This window comes from Erpetoichthys calabaricus, chromosome 5 (genome assembly GCF_900747795.2).
Source record: "Erpetoichthys calabaricus chromosome 5, fErpCal1.3, whole genome shotgun sequence".
NCBI classification, from domain to species: Eukaryota; Metazoa; Chordata; class Cladistia; order Polypteriformes; family Polypteridae; genus Erpetoichthys; species Erpetoichthys calabaricus.
Window position 1 is genome coordinate 228,173,593 of NC_041398.2, and position 15,158 is coordinate 228,188,750.

Below are 15,158 nucleotides of genomic sequence, written 5' to 3' on the forward strand. Positions count from 1 at the left end.
TTGTTATACCACCATTGTGGCTACTGGAAAGGGATATTTACAAGTTGAAAGTATGAACTGCAGTTCCCATGGTGCATGGGGATCCTGTTGGATACAATGGCCTGCTTTAAAAAACAAAAACTGACAGACATTAAAATGTTTATTTCTTTAACTAAATGAAGAATAGCTTATCTTTTTTGAGCGTGACGTGGTGATTTCCATCACTGCTTCATTATTTGTGGGTCCACAGGACATTTCAGGGCACTGTCCGTGTGGAGTTTACTTGTAACGCCTGTCTTAGTGTTGGTACTCTGGTTTATGAAAATATTAAATATCAGATTGAATGACAACTGTTAACTATCCCCATGAAAGAAAAGCTTCAGTCTCTGGTTGACAATTTGGGTCAGAAAGCACTTTATTGATACATGTGGCATGCAGTCTCAACATTGAATTGTATCTCTTCAGAACAATGCTAAAAGATTAGGTGTTCCCAATCAGAAAAGTTTCAAAATAATTATGACTGTCAATTTTTTATTATTAGACAAATTTACATATCAAATTTGTTCTTTGCCCCAGAAATAAGCATTAATTAAGCAGGCTAAACTGGGCATATAATCTTTATGAAGGTTCCTTGCAAGACCTTATAAATACATGTATAATCCTTTGAATAATATCCAGAAAGCTTATGTGGTGGAGTGACATTTAGCATATAAGTTCATAAATAATTTGTATGTCTATATTTGTAAGCTAGACAAAGCAAAGCTTAATATCAAATAGTATTTCAGGAGGCATGATTTACTTTACCTGACCAACTCCCCCCATTCTTTAGGACTGACTCAGTATGTGAAATTTATGGTGGGGAAAGGTGGAGCATGCATCAGAGCAGCTTGGCAAAGGTGACTGCGTTTAGACTTACAGGAGCCTATAAGCCATCCACCTCAAGAAGGCCATAAATGGAAGACCTGAGCACTTTCACTGGTAATTGGCCCAGGGAGGAACAGGTAAACTAATTCTATTGGTCTGAAGTATGGTTGTTTATGAGTGGTTTTGCATCGGAGGCTATTCTGTACCACAACACTCCATTGGTTTGTGTTTTGTAGTAGGAATGGTATACAGTTGGTCATCTTGCCTCTGCCTCTCTTTCTCACCATCTGGCCACAAAGACCATGATGAAGACAACTCTATCTCAGCAGCCATATTCAGACAGGCCTGTTTCAATACTTTATGCAAAGGTCATGTGTTAGCTAAGCAAACTAGATTGAAGATAAGCTGTCAGCCACCTAAGGATTCAAGATGCACTACTATTTAGGCTGTAAGCGCATGGTTTGCCAATATTCACTTTGTATAATGCTTCCTTAATATTTTTGGGCATATTATTAATAATGCATAATAAAATGTGTAACTTGACTCCTGCTTGTTCTTTTACTCTATCTAATTACCTGAGCTTACAGATGTAGAAGGGAAGGGGGAAAAAGTACCTGATCACAGAGTGGTAAGTGTATGAAATTTAAGACATTTTATTAAGGGGAAAATAGTATCATCATAGAACCTTATATGACAAACCACCTTGTAATAGTTTATCTTTTCTTTCTTTTTAAAACAAGACTCAAATTTGCAGGAAAAGGTGAAGTCCATATTCTACAAAGATGTTTATTTGCTAAATCATTCAATGCATTATTCATTTACATGGCCTGGAGATTGTGAAGTCTGCCTTCAAGAAACTGGAGTCTATCTAGGGTTGGTTGCTGTAGCTGCTCAATGCTGCTATAATAGTTATTCTTGTGATTGAATGGTCTTAACTGGTAGGTTTTCCAGTGGTCAATGATTTTAACTGTTTGTAAAATCTCTGCTTGAGCAGTCAATCTGAGTACTTAGGCTGTTTAAACATATATGAATGAACCCTACAACATGTTTCTATACAATGTAAATAACTGTTTTCTGATAGTTCAAACTACGAAGATTTGCTCCATCAAAATTCCTTGGTTAAAGATATTGTATTGTTTTGAAATTGTTTTATTTCTTGCTTGATCCAGTTTAGATAGTCATCTGTGAGGAGTGTGTAGACCCCTGGATATTTAGGTAGCCCACACCTATAACCAAATGAGGCAACAGCTGTGAAAGTTCCATTACAGATCAAAGGACCACCAGAATCTCCCTACAAAGAAAGAATATCCAAAGTTAGCTTTGAAAAAGTGTAACAAAATGACTTGGATAATTAATAAGCATTCTTTGAACATCAGAAGTTCAATTAGAAGAACTAGTAGAACTGGTCACCTTTATGTTTCCCCTTGAAGTGTAATTGATTAACACTAATATAACAAAAGAAACCAGAAAGAGCCATGTCACATTACACAACTTTTGCAGCAATTTATAGTCCAAGACTTCATTTACATAATCTTAGTGAGTTGGGATCAGTTGCAGCACGTGCTCATGATGGCAGGTGGTGTAGTGTGATACACTAGTCTGCAACTTGCTCTGGGAGTTTTTGTCTAAAGTTGTTGGGGTTCTGTGTGCATGAAAGCTGACAACGAATGAGCGCTCACCTGAAAATACAATGCATATAATGCAGTGACAGAATAAGTAACACAGACTCAGCGGAGAGGCTCGACTGTCTGATTCCCGAACTTCTTGTACCTCAATAGAATGGAAAAAAGAAGAAACAAAGGTCTGGGCCAGGGGTGTCCTTGTGGGCTGCAGTGGTTGCAGGCTTTCATTCTTTTTTTTTTTTTTTTTTTAAATTTTATTGAATTTATTAAAATCAAATAACACTCCCTACACATAACCTGAGTTTTACAAAAAGAAAAAAAAGGAAAGAAAACAAATCAAATTCGAAACAAATCAACCACCATCCCTGAGAAAGAGAGCTAGGCCAGCAGTGTAAAACTTTATGCTAGTAAAGACAAATGCATAGATAAAATAATAAATGAATAAAGATAAATGGAGTAAAAGAGGGGAGAGAACCTGCTTCCTCAATTTAAATGCTTATTGTCAAATATTATTGATTAGATCCTGCCAGGTTTTGAAAAAGTTTTGTACAGATCCTCTAAGTGTGAATTTGATTTTTTTCCAAGTTTCAAATAGTAAATAACATCAATTAGCCACTGACTTAGAATAGCTGAGTTAGGATTCTTCCAATTGAACAAGATAAGGCTATGTGACAATAGTGTGGTAAGGAAATCCCAGTTTGTTTGTCCTTCTCCACTTTAAGCCCCTCTGGGAGTCCACCCAACACAGCTGTTAATGAATTAGGAGGGATTGTGACACCAAGGCTGTCTGATAGGCATTTAAAGATTTTGGTCCCAAATGATGTTAATTTGGTGCAGGCCCAAAACATGTGACCCAGTGAGGCCGGAGCTTGATTTCATCATTTGCAGGTTGGATCTTGCCCTGGAAACATTTTGGACAATTTTAAACGAGAGAGATGCGCTTGATATATAATTTTAAGTTGAATAATTCTATGCTTTGCGCATATGAAACTCGAGTGAACTCTGTGCATTGCTACTTTCCACTCCTTTTCTGAAATATTGAGTAAGAGATCCTTTTCCCAGCAGGCTTTCATTCTAACCATCTTCTTAATTAGTGAGCTGTTTTTGCCAACGATTAACTTCTTTTGCCTTAGTTTGAATTGACGTGACTCAGACCCCTTAGTTGTTTCTTTTCCCTTAATGAGCAGCCAAACAATTATGAGACACAAAACAAGCTGCCACATGACCATCTAATCTGAAAAGGTCTCAGCCATGTTGGTCTGCTCAGGTCACCAAACATTTTGACGGTGGTCTTAGAAAAAATAAGAAATCAACAGCAACAAGTCATGATATTCAACAATGGTTTAACAGCAAGAATCGGCTTCTCATTAAGAAACTGGTTGGAGTGAAATTGGCTGGAGTTTGATGTTCCAATGTAGCTAGTCATCTGTTGGCTCGTTTCACATCTCATGTCTGTTTGGCTGCCATTTAATGAAGAAACAAATCAATTTAGAGGACTAAATCCTTAAAAACAGGGCAATTAAAATGAAGGGCAAAGAAGTTAATTAGCAGTGAAAACTACTCACTGTTTAGGGAAAGGGTTAGAATGAAAACCTGCAGCCACTGTGGCCCACCAGGAGCGGAGTTGGACACCCCTGGTCTAGGCCAACCCCTCACACAGATAATGGCTTTATCAAGCAGTACACTTGCATCTCAGAAAAAGGGCTGAGCTCTTACTACTTTGGAAACGTGAGACTGTGCTGGAAAGTTTTTCATGCTGTCACAAAATTAACATTCCTAGTGATTTCTACTTGTGCAAATTGACATACTCGGGTGATGAGATCAGTAACTGCTGTCAACAAATTTGGCATCCTGCTCAACTAGAAGATGTGTAATGTGACCTCAGCTTAAGTGAAAAGTCACGTTATATACACAGGTGTGAGGCATTGTACATTAAACTTCTTTAACTGATCATGCGAATCATGCAGAAACAAAGCATATTATAATCAATTAATGAGGGTCCTGGAGACTATCACTGATAAAATTGTAATAAAACTGTAAGCAACAAAAAAAAACTCTGCAGTTTTAGGAGGCCCATTTAAACTGAAAGCTGCAGCTTTAGAACATTATAGAAGATTAGAAAGATTTAGTTGAGAACAGGCCATTCAGCCCAGCAAAGCTTGCCAGCCCTATCCACTTAATTCCCCCAAATTAACATTAAGTTGACTAAGGTACTTGTTACCTAATTCCATGTGTTTGTGGTTCCCTGCATGGAGAAAAATTTCCTAATGTTTAGTGCAAAATTCACCCTTAACAAGTTTTCAACTGTGTCTCTGTGTTCTAGTTAACTATATTTTAAAGTAACAGTCTCTATCTACTTCACTAATTCCTTTAAAAGGGCTTGTTTAGTTGATGCCCAAATTTGGATTTTAAAATGAAGATGCATAATATTCCTTTAAAACGATGACCATTGAAGCATCCATGAATTTGGCAAGACACTATTTAGGACAAGTTGTTCAAATAACTCATTGCTGAAGCAGCCCTTGTATGTTAGTCTTTAATAAATCACAAAGTAAAACAACCTCTTTTTCAAATAAATTTTAATAAACCACTCTCATCTTCTTATTAACCACCAGCCATAGTGGAGAGAAAGCTTACCTGACAGGAATCATGTCCTCCATTGTCATCTCCAGCACACATCATATTCTTTGTTATTTTTCCATTGTAATTTGTATTGCACTTTTCCGTGTCTTTGACTGTAACTCTGACTTCTTGAAGTTTACTGCTTCGTTTTCCATTATATTCTTTGGTTCCCCATCCTGCAATCCTGCATTCTGTACCAACTGCAGGGTTTACTTTACCAGAAGGCAGTGGCAGTTTTGATACAAAATCATTGAGCTCAGCTTTGTGGCTCAGCTTTAACGGAAATGAGAAAGACGAAAAAAATATCACGTTAAATTTAACAGAGTGCAGTGGAAAAATAAGACTTAAATTAAATATTTTTTAGAGAATTCAATGGTTTTTTAATGCCTGCACAGCATCAATGGGTGTGGTGCAGAGATGAGCAAGAGTTGCATGACTTTGTGTGCCTTTATCACCAACAATCTAACTCAGACCAGCTCCATAACTGCAGCAATCAAGCAGTCTCATCACTTCCTTGGGTTTCTCAGGAACTGTAGCACATGTTCACGCATACTTTACCTTTTTTTTATCAACATATCATAGAATGTTTCATTATCAGTCAAAATCTAGTCTAGTGTGCCAGTTTGTTAAATTCTGAGAATAAGGTTTGATAGTGAGTGATGAAAACTATGTACGCCATTATTGAACAACACATTCAAGCATTTACAGTACATAGTCTGTTGTCTTGGAATGAGGTTTTGGAGCATGTAGTGATAGTACAACACATTGCTACACCTACCACACAACACAGCACCTCAGGATCCCAAATTAAGACCCAAATGCAGTCATTCAATGGGAGACACCTCAGCACCACACTGAACAATGTGAGGTTTATTACAGTAGCTGGAGTGCCAATCCTGCCACCAACCCTCAAGTGTTCCCTACAAGTTGGAGACCTTCTTGCAGAGCTAGATGCAGGGTGACGTCATACCTAGGAAGGAACAATGGCAGTTTAAGGGCTTTGCTCAAGGGCCCAACAGAGTGGAATCACTTCTGCCATTTACGGGATTTGAACTGACAACCTTCCAATTGTCAAGGCAGATCCCTAGACTAAATGCCACCACTCCACTCAGTCTTGGAATGGTGGTCAGCAAAATCAAAGAATAGATTCCTTGGGGTAATATTTTTTTCCTGACCTCTAGAGTTTTACCTTAAAAATATCATTTTCATGTTTAAATTTTATTTTACTTTGCTTTGGAAAACGTTAGTAATCAAACCTTCCAAATCAATGTGGAAAAAATGATAACATCTGGTATAGACCTGAATATTGGGCCACAACACAGAAACCTACATCTGACAATGAGCAAGCCTTAGTGTTATGGCTCTGTCTGGTAGACGGTAATTTTCTTAAAGGGGGCTTGTTTGTCTTTGCTCTCCAGGCTTGCGTCAACAGATGAGCAGTGAGAACATACTGAGTGAGTTTGGGGTTCATTTGCTATCTGAGTAAATTATTAGAAGCACCTGTCCACCTGTCTATCAATGCATTTCTCAATTCAGTCAATCCAGTGGCAGCACTCACTGCATTAAATCCTACAGGCACAGGTCCAAAGCTTCAGTTAATGCTCACATCAGATACCAGAATGGGGAGCAAATGTGATCTCGGTGATTTCAACCATGACATGATACTGGCTGGTTTGAGTATTTCTATAGCTGATGATCTCCTGGGATTTCAACACACACCAGTCTCTAGAGTTCACTCAGAATGGTGTGAAAAAACAAAAGACATCTAGTGAGTGACAGTCCTGCAAACAGAAACACATTGGTGATGATGGAGGTCTGAGGAGCATGGCAATTGCCAGACTGGTTCAATCTGACAGAAAGGCTACAGTAACTGGGATGACCGATCTGTACAGCTGTGGTGAGTGGAAAAGCATCTCAGAATGCACAACATATGAAGCCTTGAGGTGGATGGGCAACAACAGCCTAAGACCACATCAGGCTCCACTACTGTCAGCCAAGAAAAGAAATCCGAGGCTGGAGTGGACATATGCTCACCAATGTTGGACATCTGAAGACTGCAAAAACATAGCCTGGCCTGATGATCTGATGAATCTTAATTTCTGCTGAGGCACACAGATGGTAAGACACCAACAGCATAAATCCATGCACACACCCTGCTTTGTGTGAAAGTGTGGAAGTGGTGTGATGCTGTGCAGAATGTTTTCTTCACACACTTTGGATTGCTAGTCTATCATCACTTTCATACCACAGCCTATCTGAGAATTGTTCCTGACCATGTGCAGCCCTTCATGGACATGATTTACACATTTTCTAATGGCTACTTCCAGCATGATAATGTACCATGTCATGAAACAGAAGTCACCTCAAGGTGACTTCAAGAACATGACGATGACCTTCCCAGTCACCAGATCTGAATCCAGTACAACATCTTTGGGATGTGATAGAATAGATCTGCAGCATGGATGTGCAGCTGAAACATCTAGAAACTGTGTGATGCATTCAAAGAAATGTTTCCATCATCTTGTGGAATCTATGCCATGAAAAACTGAAATTGTTTTGAGAGCAAAAGGAGGCCCTACCCACTATTCATATAGTGGTTCCTAATAATTTTCTCCGTAAATGTATATATTTTTTTTCATCGCTCTTAATTGCTGAAAAACAAATTCAATCCAAGAAGTTTTACTTGTCCTACCGGTACACGTTCATCATTTAATTATGGATGAATTGGTGCCTTCTCGTACATGCAACTGTCTTAAGGCCTGTGCTCATCCTAGCTGGAATTTTAGTGCATTGTGGGGTACTCTCTCTGTCACAAACACACTCACACACATATTACAGTCATTTACTATGCATAATCAACCCGAGGGCTGCTAAAATAGAGAAACTGACAAACACAAGCAGATCTTGTTGACCCCACTCTGCAGGGAGGTGATCACAAGTTCCCATTATCCAGTTGCCTTAATGCAGCAGATCTAATCTCATTAAAGTACTCCATAATGCTGATTAATAAGCAAAAAAGATGAAGACAACGTACACATCATATCAACATAATAGCTTGTCCATGTTTTAGCAAAAAAAATATAAATAAAAGTATCAATAACACAATTGCTTGTACTCAAAATATTATATTTTTAAACACGTTTGACATCATTCATCTTTGTTAAAGTGAATCTTTAATAGAAAATAGAGTTTACCTTTAACAGCATGATGTCATGGACGTGGGTTGCCCTTACAAAGCCTTTGTAAATCACCCTTTTCTCTACATCAATTATCTGCCTTTCTGGTTCAGTTTCATCAATTGAATGAGCTCCAAGAGTCACTTTTATATTTGTTTCACTGTTTGCAAAAAGAAGAAACAATGTCTTATATTATTTCCAGGCAAAGTCCTATTTCAAAATCTAAAGGTTGTCAGACCACCTCCATACATGTTCAGCAAAACCAGCTCATAGATTATCGTTCCTTAAACACTGTCGCTTCACTGCTTGGAAATGCAAAAGTGTGATGGAGCCCATACAGGAGCACAATATTTATAGAAAGTGAAATTCACTCTATCCCTACCTCTGTGTTTTTAAAATTTGTAAATTTCGCTTTATTTGCCAGAAATACAGAATAAAACGTAAATCTATGAATATAACAAAACTCTATCCTTACTTTGAATTAGGTAAATAAAAATAATTAAATTGTGTTTTTCTTATGAGCTTGCCAAGTTGTCTTTTTCTGTCAAATGAAATTAATTACATTCATATTCAATATTGGAGGGTACTGTATAATAAATATAAACATTTTTGACTGTACTGTACCAAGTGCATCCCATGTCCTATTCTGACAGACTCAAAAAATTAAACCTGTTTAGTCTCAAACAGTGAAGACTACGTGGGGACCTGATTCAGGCATTTATAATCCTCAAAAGCATTGATAAAGTGGATCTAGAAATGTTCTTTCAGCTTAAGGGTGAATCACGTAGCCGAGGACATTAAAACTGAAGCCAGGAAGCACTTCTTTATGCAAAGATTTGTAGGACTCTGAAACAAACTACCAAGACACGGAGTTGAAGTGGAAACCTTTAACAGGAAAGTGGATGAGATGTTGGGACAGCTTACTTATTAGCTAAAGCTGTGGTTCTCAAACTGTGGGGCGGGCCCCCCTAGGGGGGCGCGAAGTAACAAAAAGGGGGGGCGCGAAGATGTGAAAAAAAGAAAACAAGAATCGAAAATATGAAAAATACATCTATTGAAAACCCAAACAAAGTAACTTAAAGTACATTCTGATACTAGAAAAATAAATAAAGAGTTACATAAATGTCGATAAAAGTTAAGTAGGTATAATAAAGTATGCATCTATGATATATCATTAATTAAAAAAGAACAAATTGGTATTAGTGGGCTCCTTTCAAAAAAACATTAGGGGGGCGCGATTAAAACTTATGAAAACTCGGGTTGCAAATACTTAAAGGTTGAGAAACGCTGAGCCAAAGGAACGGGCTTGAAAGACTGAATGGTCTCTGCTCATTTGTCAAATTTCTTATGTTTCTTATATTTTGCTCACTATTTCTGTCACATATGACCACATTTATTTTATGCCTAACTTCTTCTTTTGCTTTTTTGCTCTAGCTCTGGGGTTTAGTTAATACTGGCAGGTTGGGTGCGTCAAATAAGTCCCTGAAAGCTCAAACGGTGCTTTCATAAGTATCCCCCTTCTTCAGATTAGCAACAAGGCCACTTGATGCAACATTTGCCTCTTTGTTACTGCTAATCCAGTGGCACACTTTCTGCACATGTACTGTATATTTTTGCATTCTTGCAATCAGATATATGGTGATCATCAAAAAAACAGTGTGTGAACAATGAAAAATAAAATAGGGTAAAAGATTTTTTCAAAAATTCATCAAAAATAAAATTTAGCTTTGGAAATGTAATTATAATAATACATGCACTGATATAGACACAGAAATACAAATACAAAACACCTTAATAGCAAATATTGCAGACTGTTACCCTCGGTCTTCAGAACTATGAATGTGTCTGACTTTGTCTTTGACTTTATCTGTTATAACTGACCATGGAACCCCCTGTGGTTTATTTTCTCCATTGTTGCTGCTGACTGGCCATATCTCAATCAGAATGCTAGCAGATATATATTGTTTTATGACATCAAGTCAGTCAGTCTAGCTAACATTTATTTTTTTTATGTGTGCATTATGTAATTTATAAAGTTTGCAATTGTAATTTAACTGTAATAATGCTCTTCTGTAGGATTCACTGTATTAATTCCTTTAACATCTAGAAGCACCAGGTTGTATGGTGCTCACACATCACTTCACTTTTGGTTTATGGCATAATCTATTTGAGTAATGCTTAATAAAAGTGTGACTTTATCTCCTGCCTGTTCTGATACTCTGTTTAATTGCTTGGTGTTACAGATGTAAAAGGAAGGGGGACATGCCTAACAGCAACAGCAGTCAATCCTGACAGTGTGATAAGAGTAAGGGATTTGTGTCATTCTGTTATGGTCTACCCAACAGAGAGTATGAAGGAGAATTGGGTGACACTAGAAGCCCACTACAGGCATATACAAAGGAAATATAAAAAATCTTTCATGTCCTGCCAGCCCTGGCACCTCACATTTATCTTTAAATGTTCTACTCACCACAACACTGCTTGGTAATTTATGTGCTCATGGTTCTTTTCGTGAACAAAATCTACATTTGAACAAAATTTTCCCTTAAAAAGTGTCCAACCCTGTCCCCATGTACTTGTTGCAGAATTTATTTTAAAGTAGCAACTGGGATCAAGTGTACTAATTCCTTATTTAATTTGAAACACTCATATTTCCTCTTTATCGTCATTTGCTTAACCTGGAGAAAAGCCAAGCAAAATGACACCTTTTATTGGCTAACTAAAAAGATTACAATATGCAAGCTTTCGAGGCAACTCAGGCACCTTCTTCAGGCAAGAGTTTCCTTGAAAAGTTGCATATTGTAATCTTTTTAGTTAGTCAATAAAAGGTGTCATTTTGCTTGGCATTTCTCTACATTCATAATGGCTAACACGGTACAACACCCTAGTACTACTTTGCTTAACCTGAAAAGGTTCAACTACTTCTCCTGTAATCTCATCGCTCAGTCGTGGATTCAGCCTACTCGCTCTTCTCTGGATTTTCTCTAGTGCTGCTGCTTGGTTTTTATCCAGGACACTTGCAAGCCCAGAAACTCAGACTCCTCACTCAGTCTCTCAAGTGCCCCGATCAGAGCCTCCATTGACTCCGTGAAGATCGCAGCATTGTCAGCAAAGTCAAGATCTGAGAATCTTTCTTCACCAACAGATGCCCCACAGCTGCTGGACCCCACGACCTTGCCCAACACCCAGTCCATACAAGCATTGAACAGAGTAGGAGCAAGAACACACCCCTGACGAACCCCAGAACCTGGACACCATATTTAATATAATTCTATAAAAACTCCCATCACCTTTACCTTTAGCTTCCTGTGTTTGAATTAATTTTATTCCCATCTACAGACCGTGTCCTGAATTTCCACTTCTTTTCAGTTTAATCACTTTCATGCGATAGTTTATCAAATACCTTCTGAAAATCACGACAAATATAATCATAAGCACCGCTCTGATTGTATTTTCTTGTTGCTTTCTCATAGAATTCCCACCTATTAGTGAAACACGGCCTTCCTCATCTGAGCCCATGCTGAGTATTTGCTATCACACTTGCACTAAACATGTATTGTTTCATTTTTTTTCTTAATAAATGCCTCCATTACATTGCATTGCCACTTCACCGTGCTTAGCCGTTTGTTTAATTCTTGAGTGTTTCTTTTCTGTCTAATGACTGCATTTCCTATTGGCCCAAAGACGTGTCAAGAGTGATTAGTGGCATGAAAACGGACTTGACATGAGATGGGCAGGGTTGCCTTGCAACAGACTGGTGTTCCACCCAGATTTGGTTTCTGTCTTGTGTGCATCTGATGTTCCTAGAATAAGCTGTAACTCATCTGGACTCAAAATATAATAAAGTTGTCCAGTAAATGTACAGATTATTGGAGTTGGTGTGTTTTTATGAAAATGTGTACAGTTTTCTGAGGATATATGTAAGAGTCTGCTTGTGGATTCAGAGGTGCTGTTCAAAAAGTAAAATTATACAAGAGATGTTTCTTCACTGTACTATAATTTTCTGAATTCAAGCTTACTACACATTATATATCAATGACTTTTCCATCAACTTTAAAATGCACATTTCTCAAAAAATTCCAAATTTCAGCTTAACTCCATACTTTCAAAGGTTTCCTTCAAATACTTAAAATTAATGTGCTAGGGTTTCAGGCAATGACAAGATCAGTCAACTTAAGAGAATAAATGTAGGCTCCAACTTGTTACAGTGCGCTGCTGTCAGAACCCAGTTTTCTTCAATTAAAGCACCACCACAGCCGACACTGAGATAGGCCATGAAAGGCCTCGAATGGGGAACAACTTCTTTACCGCCGACAATCTTCCCACATAGCCCTAAGCAAAAGCCAAGAATAAATTAAATTGTACTTCATTTGGGAGGTCTGCATTTTTAGACATTATATTTTATTACAAATCTTAACTCAGTAGTACTTACCACCAGGAATAAGTAGGAGGAGAGGGAGCGTGCAGAGGGTGGTTAGTGTATGAAGCTTCATGATTCAGATCTGATGCACAATAGCCTTTATCACTTATTTATAATGTGACTGCAAGGATGTGGCATTAGATATGTTGCGTATTTGAGGTGACGTTCTCTTTGTTTTCTAAAAATACATGATTAAAGATATCAACTGATTGGTAAACAGATTAGAATTAAGCTCAAGATGACTTCTTCCTTATTTGCTAGTTGCACTCACTACTGAAGTAATCCATCTTTGACTTTGCTCTAAAATTGCTTTCAGCATGAAAATAAGGCATATATCTTCAAAAAAAAGCCAATTTTCCAAAATGAAACTAAATGGTTCTTGCAAGAATGAGCTCTCCTAAAAGTGAGGATCAGTAACTATTTGTGAAGCCGCATCAAGCATGACCTAGAACCTATATTTGTTTTATCAGTATAATGTCTTGCAACTTTGTTATTCTCTTGTTCACTCCATGTGCAGAGATTCAGTTCAAGGCAGTGATGAATTCACAAAACTTACAATTTATTAACAGGCATGTGTAGGTGCCATTGAGGAAGAATGGGCCTCCTGTCAGGGATGGAGGTTGATTTCTTGCTCAGATAGGAGACCGTAATGGATGGACTGGGTGAAGATGCATGCTGGGAGCAGTTCCTTCCCTCATACAACATGTGGCAGTGTTCCTCAGCACTGAACTTAATCAGGGTGACATTGGAACTGGAGTCCGAAACTGCAGCCCTGTCAGAGTCTTTGAGTACCGCTAGAGGGTCCTGCCAGGAGAGGACTGTCCTGGTTTGCACACAACCCAGAAGTGCTCCAGACTACCTGGATGTGACACTAAGAAATTCCTGGATCTACTACAAAAGGAATCCTGCAGCTTCACTTTGAGGAGTCAGAGTCAGAAAGCAGTGGTTAACAACTCTAGTAGAGGTGGAAGGAGAGCATCTGCAATTATATTTGTGTATTTTGGCTGATGCCCAAACAGGAAAGCTGTTGGTGACAAATAAAAACCTTTTATTTGAATCCGGAATTGTGTTTGGTGACTTTCTGTCTGCAGTTTGGGGCCTAGTAGTGTCCCTTCGTGGTTTCACATGAAACAACAAGCACCATATCACCACTTTCTGAGTGGAAATCTATACTAATAAAAGGCAAAGCCCTCACTGACTCACTGACTGACTGACTGACTGACTGACTCATCACTAATTCTGCAACTTCCCGTGTAGGTGGAAGGCTGAAATTTGGCAGGCTGATTCCTTACAGCTTACTTACAAAAGTTAGGCAGGTTTCATTTCGAAATTCAACGCGTAATGGTCATAACTGGAACCTCTTTTTTCACAATATACTGTAATGGACGGCAGCTCGATGGCCGTGGGAGGAGGAGTTGAGTGTCACGTCATCACGCCTCCCACGTAATCACGTGAAAAGACTGTGAACGCAGTAGGGATAAATGAAGGAGGAGCCGCAAACAGCAAAGAACAAAAAATTCATTAAACAATTGAGAAGGGAGCGAGTGAAGCATACAAGCATGTTCATAAGGGAAACAGAGCGCGGTGTAAAACGTAAGTTTAAATTCAGTTTATAGAAACGCTCCCGCTGCAGATTGCAATAACGTGAAAAGACTGTGAATGCAGTAGGGACAAATGAAGGAGGAGCCGCAAACAGCGAAGAACAAAAAATTCATTAAACAATTGAGAAGGGAGCGAGTGAAGCATACAAGCATGTTCATAAGGGAAACAAAGCACGGTGTAAAACGTAAGTTTAAATTAAGTTTATAGAAACGCTCCCGCTGCGGATTGCAATAACATATTTGCGAGATAAAAGTTTAATGAGAAGACACGAGGTATAAACGAACCACACGCCGTAGCGCAACGTTAGGGGCAACAGTTTCAACCATTCTATGATCTGCATCTCGCAACTGAAAGACGGCACATGGCGGATGTTAGCCCACTTGCTGACCGCAACGTTAGGGGCTTCAACTCTGGCGCTGACGATATTCGATTCTCGAGAGGGGACGCAGTGAGTGTGTATGCCTGATGAACCCAGAATTAAGGAGAAACACGTGTCGCATACTCTTTGCATTATTTGAAAGTAAACTATTAAAACCATTCTATGATCAGCTTCTGGGAACAGAAAGAGGGCACGTGGCGGATGTAAGGCGACTTCCTGACCAACCACAAGCGTAACCTGGCAGGTAACCATCCATACAGTCAGATTGTGATTCAGAAAACGAATGTCATGAATTTAATTACCTCGATCTACATACTGTCAAATAAACGAAACACATGCCGTAGCGGGACAGCTGTGAAAAGCGAGGTTCACAAAAAAACAGATCCTTAAATTGTTATTGGTATATTTTCGATCTGTTTAAAAAGGTTTTACTTTCTTCTTAAAAAATTAAAAGCAGTACTTCGCCGCAACGAAGCGCGAGAATTTGGCTATAT

The 15,158-nt window shown here is 38.5% G+C and overlaps 1 protein-coding gene across 1 annotated transcript; it reads right to left on the reverse strand.

Moving 5' to 3' along the window:
* Positions 1-1,896: 1,896 nt before the first annotated feature.
* Positions 1,897-12,791, reverse strand: LOC114652302 (granzyme A-like). The gene is made up of 5 exons (XM_028802621.2): positions 12,696-12,791; positions 12,463-12,595; positions 8,282-8,423; positions 5,103-5,360; positions 1,897-2,134 (listed from the first exon to the last, which is right to left on the reverse strand). The coding sequence occupies exons 1-5, from the start codon at positions 12,754-12,756 to the stop codon at positions 1,949-1,951; spliced, it is 780 nt and encodes a 259-aa protein (XP_028658454.2). The 5' UTR covers positions 12,757-12,791; the 3' UTR covers positions 1,897-1,948.
* Between the last annotated feature and the right edge of the window lie 2,367 nt (positions 12,792-15,158).

Excerpts from the sequence above, each read along its gene's own strand:
- LOC114652302 (XM_028802621.2), bottom strand. The coding sequence starts at position 12,756 with ATGAAGCTTCATACACTAACCACCCTCTGCACGCTCCCTCTCCTCCTA. Across the intron at positions 5,361-8,281 it reads ATGACATCATGCTGTTAAAG|CTGAGCCACAAAGCTGAGCT; the intron begins GTAAACTCTATT and ends TTTCCGTTAAAG. Across the intron at positions 2,135-5,102 it reads GAGGACATGATTCCTGTCAG|GGAGATTCTGGTGGTCCTTT; the intron begins GTAAGCTTTCTC and ends CTTTCTTTGTAG.